This window comes from Poecilia latipinna, unplaced genomic scaffold, assembly GCF_001443285.1.
Source record: "Poecilia latipinna isolate Pla-1442-1.1 unplaced genomic scaffold, P_latipinna-1.0 Scaffold1861, whole genome shotgun sequence".
NCBI lineage: Eukaryota > Metazoa > Chordata > Actinopteri > Cyprinodontiformes > Poeciliidae > Poecilia > Poecilia latipinna.
Genome location: NW_015114477.1, coordinates 8621 through 35777, shown reverse-complemented (window position 1 = coordinate 35777; position 27157 = coordinate 8621). Strand labels below are relative to the sequence as shown.

At 37.5% G+C, this 27157-nt stretch overlaps 2 protein-coding genes across 10 annotated transcripts in view; one reads left to right on the top strand and one right to left on the bottom strand.

Moving 5' to 3' along the window:
* Positions 1–17478, bottom strand: part of synj1 (synaptojanin 1) — a 36731-nt gene extending 19253 nt beyond the window's left edge. For 6 of the 8 annotated variants that reach the window (XM_015014911.1, XM_015014917.1, XM_015014916.1 and 3 more), the window contains exons 1-20: positions 17393–17478; positions 15284–15445; positions 15011–15097; positions 14462–14729; positions 14098–14323; positions 13620–13703; positions 10063–10124; positions 7890–7986; positions 7206–7381; positions 6006–6087; positions 5759–5911; positions 4461–4626; positions 3663–3686; positions 3018–3209; positions 2502–2586; positions 1917–2057; positions 1635–1827; positions 1401–1559; positions 349–505; positions 60–186 (exon numbers count right to left, since the gene is read on the bottom strand). In XM_015014911.1, the coding sequence (XP_014870397.1) occupies positions 60–186; positions 349–505; positions 1401–1559; positions 1635–1827; positions 1917–2057; positions 2502–2586; positions 3018–3209; positions 3663–3686; positions 4461–4626; positions 5759–5911; positions 6006–6087; positions 7206–7381; positions 7890–7986; positions 10063–10124; positions 13620–13703; positions 14098–14323; positions 14462–14729; positions 15011–15097; positions 15284–15407 (2603 nt within the window). In that variant the 5' untranslated portion in view covers positions 15408–15445; positions 17393–17478. The remainder of the gene's footprint in view (positions 1–59; positions 187–348; positions 506–1400; positions 1560–1634; positions 1828–1916; positions 2058–2501; positions 2587–3017; positions 3210–3662; positions 3687–4460; positions 4627–5758; positions 5912–6005; positions 6088–7205; positions 7382–7889; positions 7987–10062; positions 10125–13619; positions 13704–14097; positions 14324–14461; positions 14730–15010; positions 15098–15283; positions 15446–17392) is intronic. The other 2 variants (XM_015014912.1, XM_015014913.1) reach the window with 2 other exon arrangements.
* Positions 17479–17755: 277 nt separating this feature from the next.
* Positions 17756–26091, top strand: LOC106934800 (solute carrier family 46 member 3-like). Of its 2 annotated transcripts, XM_015014931.1 has the most exons (7): positions 17756–17872; positions 19187–19406; positions 20984–21866; positions 23018–23101; positions 23332–23488; positions 25669–25850; positions 25896–26091. In XM_015014931.1, the coding sequence occupies exons 2-6, from the start codon at positions 19212–19214 to the stop codon at positions 25802–25804; spliced, it is 1455 nt and encodes a 484-aa protein (XP_014870417.1). In that variant the 5' UTR covers positions 17756–17872; positions 19187–19211; the 3' UTR covers positions 25805–25850; positions 25896–26091. The 2 variants fall into 2 exon arrangements, with proteins under 2 accessions (XP_014870417.1, XP_014870416.1); XM_015014930.1 differs by having other exon boundaries at positions 25669–26091.
* The last annotated feature ends 1066 nt before the right edge of the window (positions 26092–27157 follow it).

The window sequence follows — 27157 nt, the reverse complement described above, 5'->3', positions numbered from 1 at the left end:
ACTGGTATTATTAAACTGTCATTAATCATCTTGGATTACAGAGATATCATGATGGTTACCTGTGATCTGAGGTCTTGAGCTCAGCCCTGCCATAGTACTTTAAAGTCCCAGGGCTCCAGGTCAGGTCTGGATTATCCTCAGCATCTCCAGATGTAGAGGCTGCACCTACAATGTTCATCTCCTCAGCTGTAAAACAACCACAGAGTAAAAAAAAACAACAAAAAACAAATGTCTAAATGCAATTCTTCAAAACTTTACATACATGTTTATAAATGCAAAATGGCATTACTGCATTGTTTGCTGGTCAAAAGGTTACAAGGATTAGGTTTAAGATGCCCTGCATCTCACCTGTTCTGTTAAAGTTCCACTTTCTCCTTTTCCAAAGTATGCGGTCAGTCCATGCTGGTGTGCGACACTTCTCGCTTGTGTCATAATCTTCTGAGAAGAGGTCATACTTGTAGGTGGGGGCAAAATCCAGGTTTCCCTCAATGAAACCTCGGAAGACCTGCAAAGATATATGAAGGTTTGCACTAGGGCTGTAATGATTAATTGTGATTAATCGATTATTGGCGTAACTGTCAACGAATTCAGTAATCGATTAATCGTTAACTGGCATATACAGAGTAAAAAAAAAGACCATTTGCTGAAAGAAGTACATATTCAGACAGTGATTAAGGCAAAACTTTATAAAACAATTACAAGTTTTCATTTAAGATAAAATGTAAAATGTGTTAAAATGTTCAAGATGCATAGTATAAACTTCAACTGGTTCAAATTCTCATATTAAGCACATTTAGCTATCCAATTATCAATTTGTTAATCCAAAAAAACAATAAAAACACACACACAAAAAAAACAACAACAACAGATCAGCCCGACAGTTAAATCAAGAAGAAAAGACTGAGATTTTCACATGTTAATGCTGTAAATATTTTTGTAGTTGCAGATTCATTCTTTGCTAGTGTACAGTAAAGAAATGCAATGTTATTGTTTTTTAGGTAATTAAGTATTTTCTTATTTAAAAATGAAATTGAATTGTTTAATTTTTGCATATTTTAATGCATTTCATTTTGGTGTTGAAATTAAAAATCTGCAAAATGTGTTCATTTTCCTTTTTAGCCGACTGATCGTCAGGATAATCGATAGAATTATTACTCTCTAAGTAAGGTAGCGTTACTGAGCCAGTTTGCATAATCCAACAAAACTGCAATAGTTGGTCACAGTTATTAAAAAAATAATTGCTAAAATTGCTGGGTAAAATTGCTAAACCCCCCCACATTTAAACTTTTATAATACGGTGCAGAACATGCATAGAAAATCTATTCTGAATCAGTCTTAATACACCATCATATAGTGACAAATGATACTAATGCAGTGAAGATGTGTTCTGCAGATCATACCATTCCTGTGTTCTTCTGTTCCAACAACTGATCACCAGCTGTTAAAGCATCCCAGTTCTGCTGCTTGATGAGCTCCTTCACTTCCTCGTTGGGCAGGTTGATTCGGTAGTTGAAGTCTCCGCACCAGAACACGTAATCGTGTGAATACAGCAGACGACCCTGCAGGAGAGGATAAATGTTATCTCAAGTGCAGTTGAATCCAAATACAACATTTGTGACCAGAACTGCCATTACCATCGGGAAACTGAGTCTGCGAGTGATCTCATTGTAGTCGTCATTCCTCTCTTTAACCTGAGACTGGCCGGCAGCGAAGTGGGAGCAGACGAAGCAGATGCTGGTGGTGTGGAACAGCAGGCGGATGGCGACACCTCCCTTATTACCGGTGGCCCCGCCCATTCCGGTTTTCACTGTATCTACAGCAACATCCCTGCAACATAACGAATGAAAAACTCGCAAGGGTTTTCTTAACACTCGTAGTCATCAAGTGTTTCTGATCAGAATCTGCACCATTTTTACCTGATGAAGGGTGCGTGCTGAGGACGGATGAAAACAAACAGGCACACTCCCACCAGCTGCTCAGAAGCAAGCAGCACATACTTGTGGTCCCTTGAAATGTTTTTCTGGAGCTCAGCAGCCCACAGTTTCTGGTTAGTAGTGCTGAGACAAAGAAGAGATGAAGAGCACCAACATTAAAACAAGAAAACAAAATCAACTCAATATTACTGTTTATTAAGGTTTAATACCTTTTAAACATAAGTAGTCTTAGCACTTTTGTAGCCCTTTTAAATTTTGTAATGTTTCAATTTCAGACATGAAATGTGCTGTATTCTAAAGAGATGGTATGTGACAGATCACAAAGTAATTGCTGAGCTGTTACAGACACACCCCAAAAGACTTGTTGTAGCTGAGGCTGCAGCAAAAGGTGATTCTACAAATAACTGAGAAGAGAATAGAACCACCTGCTGCAGACACTGCTGCAAAATGTTTGAAGGTGTGTCTAACAGTCACATACTGTAATATGCTTTGTACATTTTAATACATTACAGTTGAAATGTATTGAGTCCATTATGAACTAACTGCAGGTTATTGATTGGCACATACCTGGCACTGACAATGTTCCCAGCATTCAGTTCAACCATTTCTTCAAAGCCGATGGCAAAGATATCTATGGGGTTGGCTTTGCTGTCTGTCAAGAAACAAAAGTAAACGGTTGTCGTTCAGTGAATGTGTTTAAAGAAACAGTCAACAGTTAAAGGGTAATGATCTTATAAATAAAAGTTTGTGCTAAACACAACGGACATTTACTGAAAACAGATCAGCTGTAATCTTTGTCAGTTTATTTCAATTTCATCAATTGTCTCTTTCTAATAGTCATAGATTTATCTTAAACTTAACCATTTCTGTGCTGACTTATAAACTAAAAAGGAGGGATGGATTGATTGATTTGCTTACTGGATCACCAATGTCCACTTTCTGATTTAATATCTAGTGTACACACTTCTTTATTTAATAATAACATTTGAATATTTACAGCACCTACTTCAACTAAACAAATAGGATACATACTCAAGGGGCCATTACCAAGAAATGACTGTAGACAAATTAATAGAAACATACCCTGGAACTCGGGATGTCCTGCCTTTTTTGGAGCATCCAGCAGCCAGTCGTTCAGTGTCTGGTTGCGAAATGCGATGCTGCGAAACTGCTTGCCCCCGTTGACGTTCCAGGTCCCGACACAGACCCGGATTTGCTTGGGCTTTGTGTATTTATGGTGACTCTGACACATTCCTAGCAACACTCTTGGAGAGGCTGCAAAGGAAAGGACGTGCGGATTAGATGCCAAAACATGGGAACGTGCACGTCAGAAAGGAGGTTTGGAGGAAGATGAAACAAAGAAGGGGAAAATACTGATGAAGAAAGTTATTATATTCAAAACACAACAGAGGAAATTCACTAGAATGTTTAAAAACAAAGGTTATGGGAGGATGACTTTAGCTGTGACCACTTCACTGAAAACATTCACAAAGCAAACCTTGGTAGTGGTTTATAGCTGTCTGTAAATACCTACTGAAAACATGTTGAAACATCACTGCAAAAAAATATCTAGTCCATTTTAGTTTAATCATTGCTGCAACTATATAATAAAACAGACAGTGGAATAGACCACAACCAATGGAGAGAAAAAAAAAAAAGACAAAACAACTATATGACAGGGCAGGAAAACATATCTATCTGTTGCTTGCAGTCCATCAGTTACTATACCTGATTGTAAGACAGGCTCAGTGACTAAGATTGTTTGCAAATGGGAGAGAAGGAAGAAAGTTGTAGGTTAGCATCCCTTCAACAGATAATAGCCGGTAAATATTAAATCAGTCGAGTCAGGGCTCCCTTCAAGATTCACAAGGTTTCTTTAGTGCTGCTGAGAAGCCTATGTCTCCATAGCAACCATTAAACATTGTCTTCATGACAATTAGTTGGTATGAAAAAAATAAATAAAAATCAGGTCAACAATGGTTTAAAATACATGACCCAAAAAATGCAGAAATTACTCAGTGCCCAGAAAAACAACTGAGTTTAAAAAGAGGAATTGTGCAGAGAGGAATCTATAAGAATCCTAGCCTCTAATCTAACCATCTGAATTGTTATAAGGTATGACTAAGTGTTGTGCTATTGGCAAAAGAGGGACATTAAAAACATTAACAGCTGGGATGCCAATAAGTGTGGCAACCAGTGACAATTCCAAATTTTTTCATCACTGAATCAATGTCCTCAAGTGAAAGTACTTGAGAGATTATCTAACAGCAATGAAGACAGATTTATTTTAAGGCTTTTTATAAAGCTAGCCAGATGAGCCAACAAATGTGGAGGGCGGTGTAAGAAAAAGTTAAAAGGAGATAATAATTACATTGTATTCTTTCTTTGCATTGTTTTTTGTGTCTAACATTGCTCAAAATGTTGTTGTTTCTTTATGTTACAAAAGTTTAAGCAAAGTGCAGCTCATTGTTTCCACAAATGTTCCACCAAATAAAAAGGCACTTCCATCATGTTGCAGAAAATTACCGTAAAGACTGGAAGTGGTGAGCAAGGCTCGCGCTTTGTCTGCTAAATCACTGTTAAGCGTGGATCCCAGCCTCAAGATGTCTATCGCCTCCTGCTTGGAGCTGTCGAAGAAGTTGTTCTGGATGGTCCGTGTCACAGAGCGAGCGCCATCTTTGAGCTTTCCAGCCTACAAGAAAAGAATATATACATATATATTTAGCATCCAACCAGTAAACAAAGGCACGGTCAAGAAGTATTGGTTAAAAATGTACATTTTTCACCACTGCGGGATGGAAAAAAAAAAAAAGAACAAGGAGGAACATTCTAGAGAGATCTGTCAGATTTAAAGCTCTCAGTGGTGGATTTCAATTATCTTCTGGACAAGTTTAAGATTTCATTAATGACCACTAGGTGGCAATCTGGACAGATTTCTCTAAATTCAAAGAAAGACTTTGCATTTCATTGGAAGGAATAAGTATAAGTGTAATTGCTACAAGTAAAAGAAATTAAAGTAGTTTTTTCCCCTCTTTGTTTCTCTTATTTTTGAATTTCTGCTCGCAGTGAGAGGAAAGTTTAATGAGAGCGTATATTTTCAGAAGGACAATCAAAGAGAAGTAAACAAGATTTGTCACCTATCCCAAACTCCATTCTCATTTATATGAAACCATCATATACACAGGACACCAGAAATAGACCCATAGCTTAAAGGCAACACCAACCATCCTAATAACTTACCACATAGGTGGAGAGGTCCACAGGTTAGCCAAAAGACATAATGCACATAATTAAAGAAAAGAATTTCTACACAGAGGATTAAATATTCATGCAACTGTTATAATGCAATCATTATCTTGCATTCTTACAGAAAATTGCAGTCTATGAATTAGTCTCTAAGAGGTGATGGCTGAATATATTTAAAGCAATAAAGAAATCATTGATATCCTAATTGTGCTCATGCAATTCATTGTTTGGAATCTAAACTGGAGCCGGGTAAAGAGCCATGGGTTCAGCATAAAGCCCTAATCTAGGAGGGTATAAAAGTTAAAAAATAAGATAAATTGATTTTTTTTTTTTACTTTTTGTGTGTGCATTTATCAGATGTATCCAGACTTGAAATGGTACAAAAATGGTGTTAAAATCCTGGATAACATCATTTACAGTCGCATGTTATTAGCCTGCAAAAACTACTTGGGTAACGCTACATCACACATTGGAGCAGAATCTATGGAAGCGGAAGTGTTGCTAACCTGCATTATAAAATACCTAAATAATTGAAAACTTCTCGTTATTCCCAAGAATTAAATTGTTTCACTACATACCTTGGCCTTCCCATCCAGAGCTCCAGTTCCTGCATAAATCTTACTGACGGAGTCTCCGTTAGCAGACCACATGGTCCTGAAAACCTCCTGGAACCGGGCCACCAGCTGTGGTTTCTCTGTCAGACCCATTTGTTCTAACTGTCTGGGCAACATCTGAATGGAAGGAGGCAAAGGGAATTTGAATAAACGACAAATCTATAAAATCTTTCAACTTCAGGCATTAATGTACACCAAGCTGGACACAAACCTCAAGTGCAAAGAAGGCTTGAACACTGTTGGTTCTATCCAAACAGTCCAGGCAGTTACTCCTGATGGTCCCTCCCTGAGTCCTGAAAAAAAATAAAATAAAATCTGATTTATGCAACTGCAAAATGCAATAATTTAACATTTGATGGAACCCGACTTATCATTATTGTAGTTCCTTTCATTTTTTTAAACTTGCAAGTCATTAGAGAATAAATGTCTAATGCTATAGATTTAGACTTCTATACTAAATGCCTCCCAATCAAACCTGTGATACTTAATTTCTCACTTGCATAACTGGAAAGACCTGAGGTACTTACAGAATGTCTGTATTTACACAAAGATTAAATTGAGCATAGGTGAAGCCTATATTCTGATTAGATGCTTTCTGATGGCAATTGTTCACTAAGCTGTATCAGAGTAAAGAGGGCTAATGAAAAATTGACATTTTTCATTCCAAAATAAATTCAAAAAGTCAAGAAAATATCCATTATGTTCCTTGAGAGATATGCACCACTTTACATTGTTCCATCAAATTAAGTTGAACATTGTCTTTGTACTATGACTAGAAAATGTTCAAGTACTTTTGGAAAGCTGTGGAAAAATGTGTTTTTGACAGTTTTACTAAAGGCCCATGGAGATTATTGATCACTTAGATAAATGTTTCAGCTGCTGGATAACACAGCAATGACAACCATGGACCATGAGCTCAGAGGTGCCCTCTAATAGATGGTCTGCATACAACTGGATAGAGTCAAGTAACAGTGTTGCCAAAGAAGGATTAATTAGCAAATAGTATGTTACAACAAGATGATGACTATGTCTATTAAATAATAGAAGTTGTAACAATTTGAGTCAAATTATTCAAAAGAATAAAAGGGTGACTGGGCAAAGAGACATGAGGAGATATACCAAAATAGGGTGGACATAATCGTAAAGAGCAGATGTGAGATGTGAGGCTAAGCTGGGCAACCTTTAAGAAACCCTGATCACAGAGTTTCAAATGAAGGGTTTTGTAAACTCAGAGCTCCAAAGAGGGAAACCTAGATTGTTTTTAGATGCGATGGAGACAACTAACAAGATGAGGAATGTGTGAGCATGGCAACTGCGGTTGAAAAAAATACCTGTTATACTGGTACTTCAACTGTAAGAAAAGGACCAGGAAAAGATATACAAATCTGTACGGTAAGAAGAACTTTTGCACCTTACAATGCCTTTTTCACCGGAGTAGTAGAAGAACCCGCACTCGTCTATGAATTTACTCAGCTGTGGTTTCAGAACACTGCTGAGTTTATCAGTCTTGCCACCCCTCACATTTTGATGATAGTCAAAGTTAACCATTCTCACTGCTGTGGCATGTTCTGAAGCCTTCAGGTGATTCTGAGGGAGAGAAAAGGGAAGAGCACATATTTGTTAATATTTAAATATAATCCAAAGATGTATAATGTGCAGTTGTGTGGCCTGTAAACATACAGCAGTTTCCATTCATTATGCAAACTAAGTTTTTTTGATCCACAGGAAAGCTTGTATGGCAACGTGCTTTATAAAAAAGGCTCAAGCTCATTTCAAGCTTGTAATGCTGTCACATTTGCTTCTTATTTTGAAAATGTTGAAGATCTTAAAGTTTTTTTTTTTTAATTGCACTTTTCTCTTTGCTAACTGACTGGGCAGAAAAAAACGAGCAGGAAGCGACACATTCTGTGTTGAGCAAAATCCTCCGCTCTGGAGAGGCAGTAACAGTTCAATATTTTGCAAGCTTACACAAAGCAATGTGCAGTAAAAAAGGCCTCTTACGACACATCTTCAACTGTTTCACTGAAATCCTGTGTTGTTGTCTGCATTAGATAGAAATCCTTTAGTAAAAACAAAAAAGACAGTTAAATCTCACCTGAAATGCTTTGCTGAGCATATGTTCCCCTTCTTTGCTTCCAAGCAAGTTGATGATCACCTGTTTCCCATACAAACTTCGCAGTGCAGTGAAGTGTCTGCAAAACAGATCCAGGCATATAGTGCATTTATCAAATACAAGCGGTTACAAAGTTGATAGCAATAATCATAATTATCTTTAAGTAAATGCACTGTAGCTAGGTTTTAGGTTAGTTTGAACATGACACAACAACAAAACATTGAATAATACCAATAAATATAATTAGATTTAAAACTGCAAACAGTATAACTGTTCAAAGAGCTACCAGACCAAGACATTAACACTTTTCAGTGTGTGACTTGCTAGTCAAGGAAGCAGCTGTACTCTGCAACACTGAGGTGTTAAACATGGCAAAGGGACCCAAAATGATGCAATAAGCAAATTAAAAGGAGCAGAAAGAAAAGTTGGTTAACATCTGCACCACAAAAACAGAAGACTGGAAGTTGGCCATATTCCTCATTGCTTAATTTATAATTAATGGCAGTATGTATGTGCTAGCCTTGTACAATCAAATAAGTTCTGGAAAAACACAGTTAAAAAAGTGGCTGCTGTGGATTGATAAGGAGGGTTCCAGTACTATTTGGGTGTGGTACAGATTTTAAACCAGGAAGGCATGGTTCACACCCCAATCACAAAACAACCGAAGTGTAAAGAAAAAGAGCATTTATCACCATCTGATTTCTAAAGTATACTGGAAAGGACAAGAATACCTGGTCATTTAAAGCCAGAAAATGAGTCAATTTTTTTTTATTTTTTTTTTTTTTTTATGTAAAACCGATGAGAAGTTAAGAGGGGCTGAAGTTGTCTGTAGAGCTTCTGCATGTTTCAGCTGGTTATATTTACAAATATTTAGAAAACCTTTAAAATAACATTTCCTTTCAAAATTAAAGGCCTAAATAAAAAAACAAAAACTTCGGTAATTTAATTATTTAACGCAAGTTACTTAGAAACTATGATTCTTTAATTTATCTTGGTCATTTTTGGCTCTCTTATGAGAGTTATTTGCGTTAGCAAGTTTCTTAACTTTGCCTTTTATGCAGCAGCATAATACAATAAGTACCTGAACTGTTATTGATATAAAGTTAAAGCCAACTACTGAAATCTGTTTCTCAAGACAAATTTAGTTAATGTCACACACTTCTAAAGGAGCTAGTAATGGTAAGGTAACAAAAATGTTTTATTTCAATTCACTTAGCTACAATAAACCCACAGATTTGTTTGTGAGGAAGGCTGAACGTTAAGCAATAGGCTCCTGCTCTGCATCTATTGTAGCATTGTAATTCCTAGGTCCGAAGTTCAACACACATTGCATGATAGTTGTCAGCACTTGTCTCAAAACAAAAAAAATCTAATTGTATGAAAAAGGAATAAGTTTAGAAAAGTAATGGGGGTACTAATTTAAGACACAACTAAAAGGACATTTTAAAAAAAATGTGACGGAAAACCCTGCAGGGTTTCTGCAAAGACATGCAGAAACCACATCTTTGACATTTCCACTGAGGGTTGTAAACGTGAAAAAATGTATATTAGCTAAAAGATATAGTAGAAAATGAGGGGTATGTGGTAACAACTGAGCTGTCCAAGTTGAAAAAAAAAAGTGCAAAGATTAATGCCAAAAATCCTGCATCATAATTCGTTTCCAAATGTGATTTGTATCTTTGTGTTGCCTGGAAACAGAAGTGGAACTTTGTAAATCCAGCAATTTTGGACCAATGGATTCAAACTATTGAGGGGATTTATTTAATGAAGAAACTGAAAACTATTTCAGAAATGGAACTCTTCCAAATGCAAATGTTACTCTGTCACCTGAAGATAGAGTAGAATATATAGGGACAAATATTAGACTGAATCAAAAGCATCTCCCATGATGTTTGACAATGTTCATGTCACATCAAAAATACTGTATATTTGGTAGGACATTGTTGATGAAGAGCTATTAATGTGTCCTTGGTGTTCCCAGCAACAATATTAGCATTTCAGTCTTAATCCTCTCCTGTTTTCAAGCCTTAGCTACTCTCAACCAGGAGGCAAAGAGATTTTCAGAAGGCCATCAATCAGCTGGAATCAAGTAAAGCAGAAGAGAAGAAGTGCAACTGAAGTCACTCATAAAAGATCCACTTAATCTTTTAATTACCTTTCAAAAGCTGGTGCATTTGCCTCAAATCCCCTTGAGAGTTTGACACGATGGGACCCCACCTGCAAACACACAACCCACAGTGTCCTACTTTGGTAAAGTACAAAAAAAATAAATTTAAAAGACCCCAAAAAAGATAGAGTACGCATTGTGTGGATTCCCAGAAAACCTGAGAAAGTGAAACAGACATTTGTGCACTTGAAATAGACAGATGAGGCCTTGGTTCATTTTAAACGGAGAGAGGATGGAGTGGGACAAGAGCAACACAGCGACAGAGTGGAGGAAATTTGTTCACGCAGACAAAGACACTGAGCAACAGAGGAATCTCGTCATCTCTCCAACACCTTTCTTCCCCAGATTTCAGCCCTGTTGTTCCATCGAAAAATCTAATACAAGCATTGACACAGAATCAGGGAAGTAAACTTGGATACGCATGACTACTCCCACTCAGGCTTGGTGAGAATGAATAAATCTAACACTCTGGTCGCAACAAGGAAGTCTGTTCCTCTTTGTCACGTTGCTGTTCCCTTTTAAAAAATATTTGCCAACAGAAAAGCTCTTCCTACTTTCACTTGACTTCTGTTTGTGATCAGCTTGTAGGATGATGGCTAGACAGAGTTTTTACTGTTTGCTCCGTTTATGATTTGCTTGCATAGACCCGATTTGACAGGGCCTGTATAAACTATACTGGGGGTAAACCGTACTGCGGCCATTGTGACTTATTTTCTTTCTCCTCTGTCATGCAGGTTCAGCCTCTGCATTTTTAATAACTTCTTGAGATAACATCTGAAACTACTCAGGTTGCAGTGGAACAGCTTAGACTAAAACACAGTCAGTGTGTGCCACAACACCGTGTTAGACTGGTCAAGAACAATAAAATCAACATTTTCAAGTACTAAATCTATACGTGATCTAAAAACGTTTTGGTATCTAAATAAAAAAAAGGATTCTCAGATTGTTACTATAGTCGAAGGACAGATGCATCTTTCACAGTATGAGTCATTTCGCTTCAGAGAATAGATACAGGTGCAGCTCAGTAAATTACTAAATAATTGAAAATTTTCATTTCATAGTATGTAGAATTATTGCAAATAGGATGACTACTGAGGACCTTAAAAAATGAATATTCCATTTAAAGTGTTTTCAAAAACTGGAAATGTTCTGTTATAGCCAACACAATCATGGGGAACACTTTATAGTTACCCAAAGGCAGGTACCCTCTACGTAGATGTCAAACTGCAAAATGTTAAAACCCTTTAACTGTCGTGACGACAACAGAGTCTTTATGAACCCGTTGACCTACCAGTAAGTGTTTTGGGGGTGACAGTTAAAGGGTTTTAAAGATGTTGACTGTTCACAAAGTGCAGTATCCATCAATATTAGTAGAAAGTTGAGTGGAAGGAAAAAGTGTTGTAGAAAAAGGGATTCCTGCAGCATTTAATTTTTTTTTTTTTTGTACAGAAAAATAAGAAAGAACATGGGTACTTCTACATTTTGGTTGATTGACCAGCAAAACTGACCTAAACCAAACCCCAATAAAGAATCTGTGGGGTATTGTAAGATAAAACACATGAGATCAAACACTGCAGTTTAACTGAAGGTCATTATTAAAGGTGCTCAGGCTTTCTTAACAACTTAGCAGCACCACAAGCTGATTGTCTCCAACGCTATGTGGCATTGACGCAGTAATTCAAGCAACAGGAGCATTTCACTAAGCTACAACTGCTAGGTTAAAATCCACGTTTCATAATCCATAAGCCTGGACCTTCCAAAACTGAAATAAAGGCTTAAATATACTTCTTGACAATGTCCTAATTTACTCAGATGCACCAGTAAATAGCTCTTTTCAAAAATGGGTAAATAAAACAATGAATGACTTTCAACTTCTACCACTGACTATCTCACTCAGCAGGTGCTCTTTGAATTGCACTTGTGCTAATTATATATAGGCTCATTTGCATTAGAAAAACTTCTCTTTTAAATGAAACTAACATAACACATCCTGCTCAGGAAGTACTTGAGCGTATGGAGAGGAGAGCCTACAAGCCACAATTGGTAGAAGGGGACTGAGAGCTAAGAAGGTGCGTCAAAGCAGGAGAACTACACTTGTGTCTGAAAACAACCCCAAGCCCACTAATCTGTGTTTTGAGAAAACTAAAGACCTACTGGCCTGAATAGATGGCTAATATGCTCATGGCGTCATGTCGGTTTTTAGGAGATTATTGTTGTTAGAGGTTAACGTGTATCCAGCTGATTTGGGAATATTAGAGTAAAATCAAACAAAGTGGTTAGGGGATGTTTTCAGATCAGGCTCTCTCACCTGACCCAAGAAGTCTGGGAGCTGAGGAAAACAGAAACAGAGCCCTTTACCAACCACTATTACTATCATTAACCTCCCCCACATCCTATCTAAATTACAAGTCTGTGCAATGTCAGAACAGGAGCAGGCAAACTCAAGTGATGTTGTGTCAGCTGTGAGCACACAATGGGAATATCAGATGTAATCAAAGTGGCATTTCCTGGACAGGTGCAGGGTAGACTAAAAAATTATAATGAAACTTCTCATTTTGCTTTACACCCATCAAGTCTGGCATTGCACAGAGGATTGACTTGTCTGCAGTAATAAAGCAACAGCAACAGCAGCAGAGCTCCCAGCCCCCACCCACCACCCCAAAAATGAAAATAAATAGAGATGAGAGCGGGGAAAAAAAACAACAAAACAAAAGGAAAAGGTTATACCAGGTGGGGGTTTTCATCCAGTCCATTAGGGTGTCGATTCTCATTGAGGTGCAACAAAACACCCTTAATGGACTTTTTCTGAATAAAGTGACAAAAAGGGGTTAAAACTGGTATAAAAAAATCTATTGTGAAAACAAGATGACTTTTTTTTTTCCCTTTTATGTTGTAATAACAGACTGGCACTTGTCATTTTGCTCCCTTCACTATAAAATGAAGCTTAAGTTTTGGCTGCTTGATGGAGGATGTCATTAGGTATGAAATGAAGCCTTGAGTTCATTCTTACCTGTCAGAGATGTTCTCTTTCAGCTTTAATAGCCCATAATTTAAAGAAGTTCCCTATATTCTATAATTACTCAACTATAAGAAATATTTGTTTTATGAGTTCCTTATAATGTGTCAAACATCATAAGAGTGAAGAGGCCCAAACTGGGGTCACAAGAAATTAGATGCAACAGAAAAGCTTTTTTTAAAATAAATGAACAAAATTAAATTACACGTTTTCTCTTCAAAATTCATTAAAAATATTTGACGACAAAGGACAATAAACTTTATGAAATTATTTAAGTTAATGGCTATGAAAAGGTTAAATAACATATGAAGTGGAAGAAGAAAGGCATGAAGTTGCAAAGAGGAGGTACGAAGAGGCCAACTAATCAAAAAACACAGCAAACATACACTGCCACAGTAAACAATCCTGAGTCCTACCTATGACTTAAGCATCCAGAAAATCGAGAAAACTTCAACCATCAAAAATGTTTTATAATTTGAATAAATGCCTTACATTACATTAATACTTCAGCATTTGATACCATCTGTACCTGGATTCCTGGCTGTTCCCAGAAAAGAGGAATGGATCCTCGGATCTGGATGAACGATGAGATTTTATCATCTAGGAAGACAACCTTTGAAGGAAAGAACAAGAGAAATCCTTAGTGTTTTTCTTTATGAATGAATGTAATTACACAACTAAAATCACTTACACAACGATTAAATATACATTTATAAAAATATTCTGAAACTGGAATGAATAGCAACATAACTTGGAAGACAATCGATAAGCTGAGTTATTTATTTATTTGCAAAATAAAATACCTAAATTTAATGTTATCAATAATATTTAATGACTGACTCAGTAAGAGCTGTGGGCAGACTGAATTACTAGGGGTTTCATTCAGACAAAGTAAAACTGCTGACAAAAATAGATTTAAATCATACTGAAATTGTTAAACGTTTTGCCTTCCATCTGTGTGATAACTTAAGAAAAGAAGGAACTTGTCGACTGAAGCCGTGACTAACCTGTTCAGTCTCCACAAAGTTGGCCACCTGTCCGTCATCGTTGGTTCCTCGCACATTAAATCTCGTGCCGGCTCGCTCCGAGCTGAGGCGAGAGAAGATGCAAGCCTTGGCCTGTTTGTGGCCGGCATAGATGGTCCTGATCTCTACGCCGCCACACATCAGCCTCAGCAGCCAGTCATCACAGTTTACTCCATAGTGTTTGAGGTGCAAGTGCAGAGACTGGTTCCTGTTTGGTTGCAAAGAGGGAAAGATGACTAAATAAAAAGTAGCAAAAACAGATCACAATCTTTGAAAAAAAACAAAACAAATGCACGCCTAAAGGCTATTCTGTAAACTTTAAACAGAGAAATGTTGACATCTCTACCAAAAGAAGCGGTTGTCTGTAGTGTCTTCTAGGATCCTGCGATGCGCATTGAGACTTAGATCCATGCTGATTCCAGTAGCAGACCAGGCAAAGTAGAAGTGTCCTGAGTTTAGGACCTTGCGCACCTCGGAAATCCGGTCCTCATCACCTGGATCGTTCTTCAGAGATATAAAGTCTGTCTGCGTGACCCTGAAGACCTCTGAATCCTGCACCTTCCCCACAGAGCTGCATCCTGTCACAACCACGAGACTGTGCAGCATGGAGTCCCCTGCAAAATTGAGGGATCAAAAGTACAAGAAATGGTTAACTGAACTTTGATGCCATTACTGCATAACAGGAATTCAGCAGCCAGCCTAATCTCAGCCATCAAGAAGACTGAGCTTTAATCTTTCACGCTGGTTCCTTGTTGTGATAACAACACCCTTCAAGGTCACATGAAGGACGGAAGAAAGCAGCTTATGACTAAGGAGCAACAGTGCCACAAACCAGAGGAGAAGCATCATGGTTGCCTGGAACCATTTAGGGAACAATCATTTTCTGTTTTCCTACCCAGGTTTAGCCGGAGAACACCAAGGATTCCATACGCATCAAAGATCCTGGTATAAGTACTTTTAATGGCATCCTTTTCCGCCGCCGCTAAAAGAGACAAAACGGGTAAGAAGAAAACATTATTAGAGCCTGTTCAAATATATCATTTGTAAGTAGTTGACAGATGTTCTAGGATGAATCGCTTGTGTCATACTTCCATTGAAATGCCACTGCTTGAAGGTGCAGTCTAAAGATAGTGTCAATCATATCTCAATTAAAAAACAGATGGCTTACACAAAACGGCAACAGCTCCTGATTCAAACATGAGGCATTCTTCCCTCGCCCTCGTTTCCACTATGACACTGTAAGGTGGTGGATCCAGCTTGTGGTAAATACGGTATCCTTTGCTGAAAGCCATAGCTGATCCAAGATGAAAAAAAAATCCTATGTTATTACCTGGAAACAAAGGAAAGAAATAAGAATCAGTGATCACGAGACATAAAAATACATTTATTTTAAGATTTTTGTTGAATAACTTTAACAGTAGGATCTTTATTTAAGGTAAAACAGAAAATACTTATTTTTTTAAATCCTTATTTATACATCTAAGCATATGTACCTAACCTTTCTTAAATTTCTCACTAATTTAGAAAAGGTTAATCGTTAATTAATTTACTTACAAACTGAAGAGGATGGGAAGCACTTACTTTTGATGCATTTAATCAAAAGAAAAAAAAATGTTCTGTCTTTTAGTGGTTGATTTTGATGTCAATTCAGTTGAACGGTGCATCTCTAAACACATAAATATACCCACTGCCATACCTATCTAGTAGCAAGCTGGACACACTTTGAGGTTCAAAACTGCCTTAATTCAGCAAGGTGTCAGAGACAAGTGGAGATTTTGGGTCATTTTGGCATGATAGCACCGCAGAATGCAGCAGATGTTTCAGCTGCACATCTGTGATGCAATTCCTCCATTACAAATGTTTCCTAAAGTTGGTCCACTGGATTGAGATCAAGCATATGTGAAGGATTGTCATGTTCAGAGAACCAGCTGATTTGAGCTATTTGATTGAAGCTGTGTGACAGGGTGTGTTATTCTGCAGGAAGCAGCCATCAGAACGTAGCTAGACTACTGTCATAAAGGAACAGACAAGGTCAGGAACAACACTGAGAAAGTCTGTGTGTATGATCAATTGTTTGATACAGTTTAAGGTTTACATTTAAGAAAATTGGTGGATTTGTTCCAGGTTGTGCCAATCGCTGCTCAGCTGAACCATGGCACTGTGATCCAAGGCTAAAGGACATCAGATAGCCAAACTCATTTGAAACAGATAAGACCATAATGCCGCCTGCACAACATAAAGTCGGAGATTTGAATAATATCTTAGCAAATGGACCTCTGATCTTATCAGTTTTTTTACTCTGATTCTGAATAGGACAATACATCTTTTAAAGATTGAGACAATGAAGGCCACTGCACATGGGTGAGCAGAGCAGCAGTCTTCCATCTCAAGAGTATGGCAAGCCTGAACAGAAGAAAACCAAAGCACAACACGGCATGCTTTGCATAATACCATTATCTTGCTTATCCATTGTACCAAAGACAGCAGAAAGTTTGGGGTAAACCTACATTTTAATACCAACTTCTAGTTGTTTGCAGCTTGCTACAGAAAGGATCGATAAGTCCACTATTTGTGTCTCAAAATCTAAGACGACTGTATAAACAATAAAACAGTGACAGTTTATTGTATTTCGAAACGTTTCCCTTAAACTGCAAATAAGGGAAACTTGCCAAACAATTACAGGAACAAGAAGGAAAGTTAGGCTGCAAAGTCATCCGTATAAGGGGGGATCAGTGAGGACACTGCCCGACAGAGATGACAAACTAATATTTATTTTAACAGACTCGCTGCAGGGTAGCAGTGATAGAGGGAGATGGTGAAAGTTAAAGGCCGGGGAAGTGGCAGATCATCTTCCCTGACTGATAGTCACGACTTCAAAACGCAGCAGCAGCATACGAAGCAACCGCTAACCTACCAGCTAGCACACAATGCTACATTTTTATGCAACGCAAAGCCATCAAACGAAGCAGGTGAATTACTCGTATGTGAAGAAAGTATTTGCTGTCCTTCGCACGCCTAACGCTAGCTGGCAACGTTAGCCAACTTAGCCAGATTAAATCACAGAGACGGCTATGATTCGCTAGGTTTCATTATTTTGATGGTGGCACTACCTGCGCGTCCTGGGATGATTAACTACCAGCTACTATCGCATTTCTTATCTAGTCCCGCTCATGTAAAACACACACGCTTGCATGTATTTCTAAATGTTGGTTTTATGTAGCAACTATCTGGCTTAATTAAAATATACAGAATAAATGTACTATAAACCCCGTCTTACCGTCTCCCCACCGGGTCGCTGTACCGCTGTCACAACAAAATCCTTCCCGGTGTGTTGGCGGAGTGGTACATTCGGACGTAAAGTAAAGCACGCCCTGCCTCACGTTACCGTAATACTTCTAAAACCATATATGACGGAAGTGCCTTAATTGCAACAAAACTTGAAGTACTTGCCTTTAAAAGCTAGTAAACGTTACTGATAACAACTGTACAGGCACACATGTAAACTACAATTAATACGCAGAAAGAAACTAGAAATATGAACTCGTCCGCCTTTAAACATAATAGACAGTTACTCACATCCAATTAGAGAAGGTTTGCAGTTTTTTCTACCAATCAGATTAGACCAGAGGCGGGACAGCCGGCTTTCATAACCCTGCGCGCTGGCATATATAACAAGACCTCCAGCCTATTCGTAAACACAACAGTGTTTGGAAGTGAATATCGAGCAATAACATGACTGAATTGGCTATTTAATAAGGTAGGTATTGATACTGCACTGTCTCTGCAAAATATTATGATTAATATGAATACTATACAATAAGGCTTTGCCATGTCGTCTAAACGTGTGTTATCGAACTAACCCCGTTCACCCCACAGCATCTGCTAATGTTTCCCATTAAATAAACTCTCTTATGGTTATTAAATTATGTGTTATCTTCCTAATTGGCGGACAAGGTTTGATCATAACATTTCTCTTAGCATAACGATAGTAATACGAGCAGACAAATGTAAATATTATGCTATCTTGTTTAAGCTGTGTGAATGTGTTTTGTTGATTTGCAGTTTTAAAGCAACAAATTGCGGTTTTTCTATCACCCAATGCATCAGTGAGAAAATTAGTTTGCTATTTGATGACTAGCTATGGATCAGTTTTATGTTTTAAAGCTATCGCCAGACTTTTATGTAGAATCAATCAAGCTCTCTGCAGTTTTTCACCTACAGAAGATATGAGGGTAATTTTTTAGATGTGTTTTGCATTTTAGTTGTTATGTAATTGAGAGAAAATCTACAAAAACAAGTCTTCCATGTTTTTGGTGAAATCACAAAGGGCATAAAGCATTAGCGTTATTTTGACGTTGTTAAATTTTGTAAATTAATTGTTTTTTTTATCAAATTATGGAACCCATAGAATTTAGGGAAATTTGGAAGCATTCGAAGAAAGTAAAGAAAAAAGACCCACAGTCACAATTTATCCTTTCAAGTTCTAATCAAAACCTGAAAGCAGTAAGAAAAAAAAAAAATCTCCCACCTGTAGCCAGAAAAACAAGAGCTGTTCAAGAATTATACGTTTCCTTTGCTTTGGTTAATGTTTTTTTTTTTTTTTTTTTTTTTTTTCCCCAAAAAAAAACTACATATTTATAGCAAAAGAAAGGAAAAAAAAACATCTATTTTCTTGAAAAGATGTGTTCTTGAACATCTGTTCAAGACAACATAGATTTATGGAAAATTAAGGACATGTGACTTAAGAATTAAAAAAGAATTGAAAAGAAACCCTAAACATATTTGAAAACGCATATAAAATGAAGAAATTCAGATTTTTCTGTTACCTCCCCATATAAAAAGAAATTCAGTTCTAAATCATGTAATTTCAATTTCATATGCCTCTTGTGATGTCCTTGACACAAATACACTTGAAGATTAAATTATGCTGGTTAATTTGCATGCTGTCTTTTTATTGTGAGTGAATATGCTCGTGAAAACAAATGATTAGTACTTTTAAAGACCAGTCTCGGCTCCCGGTTTATGTGTATGCATCTCTAAATATCTCATGTTCTTATCCTGCTTTTTTCAGAAACTTTAATTTATACCTCCTCAACATGAAGCGCCTTTACCTGGTGGAGCCGGTGGTGGCTCTGTATGCTTTTAGCAGTTTTCTCATCTACCCGCTGGTCCAGCAGTATGTGTACAGGAGGCTCTGGCAGCAGCTGACCAACACTCCCTATCCCGTCTCAGACAACACCTCCAGATGTGCTCCAAGTAACAGCAGCAGCAACCAGACTGACTTCCATAAGGTTCGTTCATAATGAAAGGATGCAAGGAAGGAGAGGATATGTTTATTGGTTATCTAATTTAAATTTTGATAATGTTCTGTTGTTTTATGTAAATAAATATCAGTCCCAAATGTGATTCCCTCTAGCTCTCTGTACTGATGTCTTTTAACATTTTCATGAAAAAAAAACTATCCATCATGAAAAATCAATATTATTCTGTAATTCTAGCTGGATGTTATGCTGTTTATTAATCCGTAAAAACTGGTCAACTCCTAATGACCAATGCATATGAGCTTTGCTGAAATATTTTCATCCCTGGAAAATTTTCACATTTCACACAAAGTTTTGGCCAGGTTTTCTTTTTTTGTTCGTTTTTGTTTTTTAAATTTTTCCCACAGATGAAAATCTGATAATGTGGTGAGCATTTGTATACCCCTTTTAATTTCATACCCCGCAATTAATTGGTTTGAGAAGTTGCATAATTTATAATTATGCAGCTTTAATATTTCAAAGTTAAAGGGTATATTGTTGTTGCACCTGAGCAACATTGTTTATTCATTACAATAGCATTTTTGTTGCAAAATACTTTAGAATGCTAATTTGGTGGATACATTTAATTGATATTCAAAGCAGACATGTGACTCAAGCTTAGCCTTCTGAACTTGACTTCAACACCCTGAACTAACAACATAATCTCAAATCATTTCCGATCCAATAGCAGCTTGCAGTGTTCAACGCACCAACATAATTTGATTTTAAGCAGATTAAAAGGAACATGCATTCATGGACTAGTAATGTCATGCCATCAACAAATGTGAAAATAAAAGTAGGAAGTGAAACGCACTCACACAAGAATAATCTGTTTTTATCTGAAGACACAGCTGCCACAATGGCACCTGCGTAGCAGTAGAGCTTTGTTCCTCTTGCTTTTTCTCGAGAAAAACCTCACTTGTTCTCACAATCTCTGCCATCTGAATAACAGGTTTTACAGGTATTAGACAAAGATTTCAGACTCTCTAACATTTTTGTGTTATACTGGTTTAAAACTCAAATTAAAGTGTCAGTCAGCAGAGTTTTTTTTTTTTTTCCAAGATCTTTGGAGCATAGATTAAAGATCATTGATCCACCTGTTTCTGTAAACTGCCAGATATCTGGCTGAAAGAAGACCCTCGTGTACAAGAAAGCCAAATCGATCTGTTTAGAAACATCTCCCTGTCAAAAACATTGACTGTAGTGGTTTAAAACTAAAGGGACCCCTCTCGTTGCTCTTTTTAGGTGTTAAAACTACAGTTTTAAAAAGCAGTATGCAGCATGTCTACTATGAAGGTGACTGTAGACTCTCTACAAGAGCAGATAGACCCACTAATTCTTTGTAAATATTGCTGTAAACCTGTGTCAATCAATCAATCAATTTCTGGAGTACTTTTCAGTTAGGGTAAAGGAAACAAGTTCTTTACTTAAAATAAAACAATAACAAGCAACAGCGAAAGTCTGCTGGGATAATTGGGGTGATGACGCGACACTAGAACATTCAGTGTATGCATCTAAGCAGTAATTGATTTTATTCTAACCTAAATTCCCTGTGTCTGCTTTTCCAGGAGGTGCAGAAGCAGGCGTCTCTTTTCTCCCTTTACTCGGAGCTCCTCTCCACAATCCCATCTTTGATCGTTACTCTTGTGCTGGTGGCCTACAGCGACCGGGGCGGACGCAAGATCACCATCGTTATGCCTCTGATCGGCACGCTGATTTATACCAGCACCTTCCTGACTGTGTCCTTCTTTGAGCTCAACATCTACCTTCTCATCGGCTCTTCCTTCCTTAGCTCTCTGTTTGGGGGTATCAGCACTTTCCTGGGAGGCTGCTTTGCCTACATAGCAGACTTGTGCCAAGATGACCGGCAGAAGACGCTGCGAATGGCTGGAGTGGATATGATGATTGGACTGTTGTCTGGAGTGGCCGCAATATCTACAGGTTACTTCCTGAGAGCTGCAGGCTTTAACTGGCCTTTCTTAACTTCGGCCCTGTGCCAGTGTTTGATCCTAGTCTATGCAGTTTTTATCCTGGAGGAGACGGTAAGAAACACTCCCGCTGATGGCAGTGATATAGACGGGTCTCCCCAGCGCCCTGGGTTGAGACAGTTGATTTTTGGGCTCTGCCAGATCTTTGCAAGAGCAAGCTACAAGTGTAAAATAGTTTTAGCCCTCCTGATAATCATCTTCAGCAGCTTCACCTTCACCTACATTGGAGGCATCTCCTTGGTGACGCTATACGAGCTAAACGAGCCACTGTGCTGGACTGAGATTCTGATTGGCTATGGCTCAGCACTGTCCACCACGGTGTTCCTGACCAGTTTCCTGGGAGTGTCGGCGTTCACATACTGTGGAGTCCCGCAGCTGCTGATCGTTGCGTTGGGGATCCTGTCTGTGCTGTCAGGACTGATCATGGTGGCGTTTGCAAAGACCACAGTTCTGATGTTTTTAGGTGAGTTTAAGCTGCCGAGTCGTAATTAAAGTTATTAAACTTTGCACAGTCGTTACTTGAACTAGACAAAAATGCAACCCCAAGAATTTGAAAAGTAATAAAAAAAAATGTAATTTATTTCAATAAGTGGAACATTTATATTACATAGACTCATTACACACATAATGATATGTTGATGTTGTTTTTCTGATACAAACATTTTACAGTATAGATGACACTATTGTGAAGAAGACGACTGAGTTGACATTTGTCCACCAGAAAGTCAGACACTTAACAGAATCAGACAGTAAACAACAAAAAGATAATTGGTAAAGAAGCTGACAGGTCAGAAGGGTTTATCCAAGCATGTGGAAGTGTGGAAGAAAATGATTCACAAGTAAATGATGATTCACTATATACCCCAGTGACCTTACAAGGATAAATGGGTAAAGATGGATGGATATATTTATTTACGTGGATACAAGTAAATATCCCTTGCCCTATAAATTATTTCCATTATAGATTTGAATTATTATAATCTAATATTCTAAGAAACTGAATTCATTATCTGAAAGCCTTAATTCTTGAAATTGACAGATATAAACACTTGAAATATGAGTCTCTGTCTGAGGAATGTAGATATTAAATGAATTAAACTTTTTTTTTTAATTAAGCTGCATAAATCCAGCAACCATACTTGTCACATTTCAGGCCTTGTAATTTATGTTTTCTGTTTCATTTTATGACCAATTTATCTAAAATAGCTTTTAAATACTGAACAAGATAAAAACAGCACTTAAAAAATAAAAATTCTTACCAAAAACACTACAGACTATTCTCTCTGGTTACAGATTGACAGCTAAGTTTATTGGCCTGTAAGGTGTTCAGAAGCTACTGAGTTTGCAGGGTCTTTTATTAGATGACTGAATTGTAAGCTTTACTATGTTTGTAATCATGACATCTTATCTCTGCTTTGCTTATTTTCTTATCTCTGCTTTGTTTGGTTTAGATATAGTACTGCCAGGGGGGTTATTATGAAAGACATGAACGCTGAAACTCGTTATAGCTCTGAAACATTAATTTCCGTCAGTGATTGTGTGTGTTTGCAGTTGCACAAAAGCTTTCATAAAATTTCTTATTTAATTTTCTTGTTTGTTTTCTTTTTATTGCAGTACGGATCCCCATGCTGCTGTCCATAATGCCTTTCCCTGTTCTCCGCTCGGTAATGTCAAAGATCGTCTCCAAGTCTGAGCAAGGCAAGTGCGCTTTTGGACACACACCATGGATGCATGTCTGTGTTTAAAGAGTCATAGTCCACTGGTGTGTGTCCTGTCCTTAACGTTTCAGCGTACACTTGGAAAACAAAGCACTTAAAGTTTCTGTTCATCCTAGAAGTGAAAGGACTTGAAGGATCATAACATTGACTTTAGTTGTCACTGTTATGCTTAACTGATTTCCTCTTTTTTTTTTTCTTTTTTTTTTCCAGGAGCCCTTTTTGCTTATCTTTCCTTTCTGGAGAGTTTATTTAACAACGTTGGATCTGCGGTCTTCAACAGTATCTATGCTGCCACGGTGGGGTGGTACCCTGGTTTTGCCTTCCTCTTAGCTGCAGGACTCTGTGTCATTCCTTTATCTGCGATTGCGTAAGTTGATTTTCCTAGTGTTCACACCACAAGACTAAACTGTCATATCAGGCTTTCGTTTGACTCTTGCATGTAGCAACTATTTGTTTCCTAAATGAAAAGAAATTCATAAAATAGACACAAATAAAATCAAACTCCCAGTGAAATAAATCTAAAAAGAAGAGCAAAAATTGTTAGTTGACAAGTTTATACAAACACAATCCTATGCAAAATTGTTCCTAACTCTTTGAGGACATGATTTAAAGTATTAAGTTGCTGATGAAAAGGCATCACCACATTATGAAGTCGCCATCCCCTAGTTTCACCACAGGGATGGTATGAGCTTGGTGATGAGGAGTATTAGTTTTTGTTCACAAATACAGATTTTCATGCAGGCCAAAATGTTACTTTTTGTAATGTGTCCCACATATATTTTGTCCCCATCACACAGGGCTCCTTGTGGCTCTTTTCTTGCAATGGCTCACTTCATACCACCTTCCTATACAATGTTTTCATCCTGGTGAAAGAAGTTGTCTCTTCGCTGGCTGATTTGTTCAAACACGGATTGGTATTTGAAAGGAATAAAGCTACACTCAAAGATGCATGATCTCAGCAATGTTGTGTAAGCGTTTTAGCTCCAACTTGTTATTGGCTGCTGGAGTTTGAGGAAGGATTTGGATTACAAAAACACTTTTCTGCTGGGTCATAATTGCCAAATACACGTCATTTCTGTAGAAAACAGAAATGTTCAAAATTAAGAAGTAGGAAGGCACAGTTCCTTATTTAAAGTATAACTTTAACCATTGTCCTAAAAATTATTAACCATATCTGACAACTTGCGTAGCTTTCTAAGATGTGAAATCATACTACTGCTCAGGTGTGAGAAGTATTACTAAGGCATTTAACAAATCTTTCAATTCAAAGTGGGGAAAAAGAAAGTAATTCTTCAAAGAAACCCATAAAATGTTCCTTTTAACCTGTCATTCACAAGTTGTCATTCACAATGACAGGTTAACCGTTAACCTGTCACGAGAGGACCCAAATTTGGGTCCTCTCGTGAATGACAGGTTAAGGTTTACTACAAGTCATGTGGGGAAGCACCAGAAATGTGGAAAAAGGAGGAAATGAGACCAACATTAAGCCTTTATACAGAACTCTATGGTGGAGAATTAACATTGCACATTACCTTGATCCTTCCATCCCATGTGAAAAATGTTGCTGCCAGCATCATGCTGTGGGGATCCTGTTCTTCAGCAGATCCAGGGAAGCTGGTCAGAGTTGATGGGAAGATGGATAGAGATAAATATTGGACAGTCACAGAAAAATCCAGTCACAGATTACATGAGACTGGCTGAAACCTCTCCTTCCAGCACCATGCTTTGATCAAAGCATAGTCATGTGTTAAAATAGCCCAGTTAAAAGTCCAGGCCAAAATCCAATTGAAAATCTTTAGTAATACTTGAAAATATGTTTGCAGGTTCTCTACATCCAGTCAGATAGATCTTCAGGTATTTTTATTTTTTTTTATTGAGGGATAGGTAAAAATGTTTTTTCTCTGGGTGTAAGAAAGGTTGCAGTTTGAATCGCTGTCAATTATTCTTCCGACTCAGGGACCCTGAATGTATACCACAGTGTTCAGATTTTTATTAGTAAAAAGAATTGGGAAAAGCTGTATCATCTTCACAACCACCCACTTTTTTGTGTATGTCTTTCAGACAGAATCAAAGGGGTATAAAATACTTTTCAAAGTGTCGTAGGCTGTGCCATGGACACTGAAGCTCTCTGTCCTGTTGAACTAAAGGATATTTTGCTGACGGTTGTTAAACTGAGAAGACAAAGTGATACTGCTTAGTCAATGTGGGAGCTGTAGCGTGAAACATAACCCCCCTTACTGCCTACATGTCTATCACATGCTGTGCTTCTTTCTTTGCACAGTGATCTGTTTAAAAAAACAAAACAAAGCCCTACCCAGATATTTTGTTGTTGCTCGCTAACTACAAGTGCACACAGGTTGTGAACTCTTTAATGAAATTGAAAATCATTTTAGCTTAAAAATTAACTTATTGACAATGTGTCTGTAAACTCCCAAAACACGATTAATGGAAATCCATGACACAACAGATAAGCTTGTCTCCTGTTTTAGCTGGAATTGGTAATGTCTATTTCCTGTCCACATGTGTTCCTGTTTCTGAACATTTTAGTGCAGTGGCTTTCATCGGAGTGGATGTTTCCACTGAACCCATAAAGTCAGAAGATGGAACCTCTGAGGAGGACGGCCAGCCTGAGAAGGACGACGACACCAGTCCTCTTCTAAGCTCTTCTTCTGTTAACACCTGAGCTGTACATTGTTAACGTATTTATCTTTTAAGTATGTCAGTCACTTCAGTTTTCTGGGTTGATACCACTGGAAAGTTTCATTTTCCAGTGTTTTGAAGCAGTGCTTCTTCTTTTTGCAGCAACTTTGTTACTCAGTATCAGTTTTACTTTTCATGGTAAATCCCATTGAATTAGAAATGTCATTTAATGACAAAAATATGCTTAAGAAGGAGAAAGTGAGCTTTTTCAGGGGAATGTATGTGCACATTTGGGATGTATGAATGATTTTAAAACTTTTGATTAATTCATATACAGTGTAATTAATTGTCTAATAATTCCACCTTTTAACTGTTAACTATTTTTTGGACAATTTTCACCAAAGTTCTAAAGCTGCCTAATTTTCATGCAGTTTGAAGTAACTGATTTGATTACATTCGTTGACTTTTTACAAATACCGTATTTTTCCCACGCTTTGAACCATGCGGCTTATAGCCCGGTGCGGCTTATACAAGTATGTTTCCAGTTTGTTTTTTTGTTTTTTTTTTTTGTTTTTTTTTAAACAAACTTTGTGGGTACGGCTTATAGTGAGGTGCTCTCTACAGTCCGGAAAATACGGTACTCAGGACACAAAAAAACAATCTTGCCAAAAATCTTTCCTGTTAACTAATGTAAAAATGCTTTGCTTCAGAATGTATTCATCTGACAGTCTTGGGTTAAAATTGTGTGACTCATTGTTTTATTTAAACCAGAAAAGGGCCAGACGGTGTAGTTCAACTGATTTTTGCTGTTTTTTTATTTAATATTGTGTAAATGGACTGTACTTGTGTAGCACTTTATGTAGTCCAGTCCAGTGGACTCCAAAGCGCTTTTTTATTACAAGCTACAATCCGACTGATGAATCTGCACCACCATCTCTGACTACCACAAATAGGCAAGGCAGGAGAAGTGTCTTGCCCCAGGACAAAGTGAGTAATAGTGAGGTTCGAATCGATACCCTTGAGCCTCTATCGCCCTTTCTGAAACATGTGGAAGTAGGTTTCTTTTCAAAAGTATTTGCACAATTTGTTACTTTATGTTACTTTATCTTTTTGTTGTTTTGCTATGTGTAAAATTATGAAAAATATAAAAGTAAGTAATATTTAAAAAGTGACGCTAGGGAAGAGGAATGAAAAGGGAAACAAACCCTCAAATTTTAACATGTATTTGTGTTGATAGACTAGTATGTATTGGGAAGTGAAAATTTAATGAGGCTTTTTATATTTTTCTAAAGACAACTTGCTCATTAGCTGAGCATTTTATATCTTAATTAGCAGTGACAAAGAACACCATTAATTAAGATCAACTGATTGACAATGGGAACTAGCAAAATGTGTT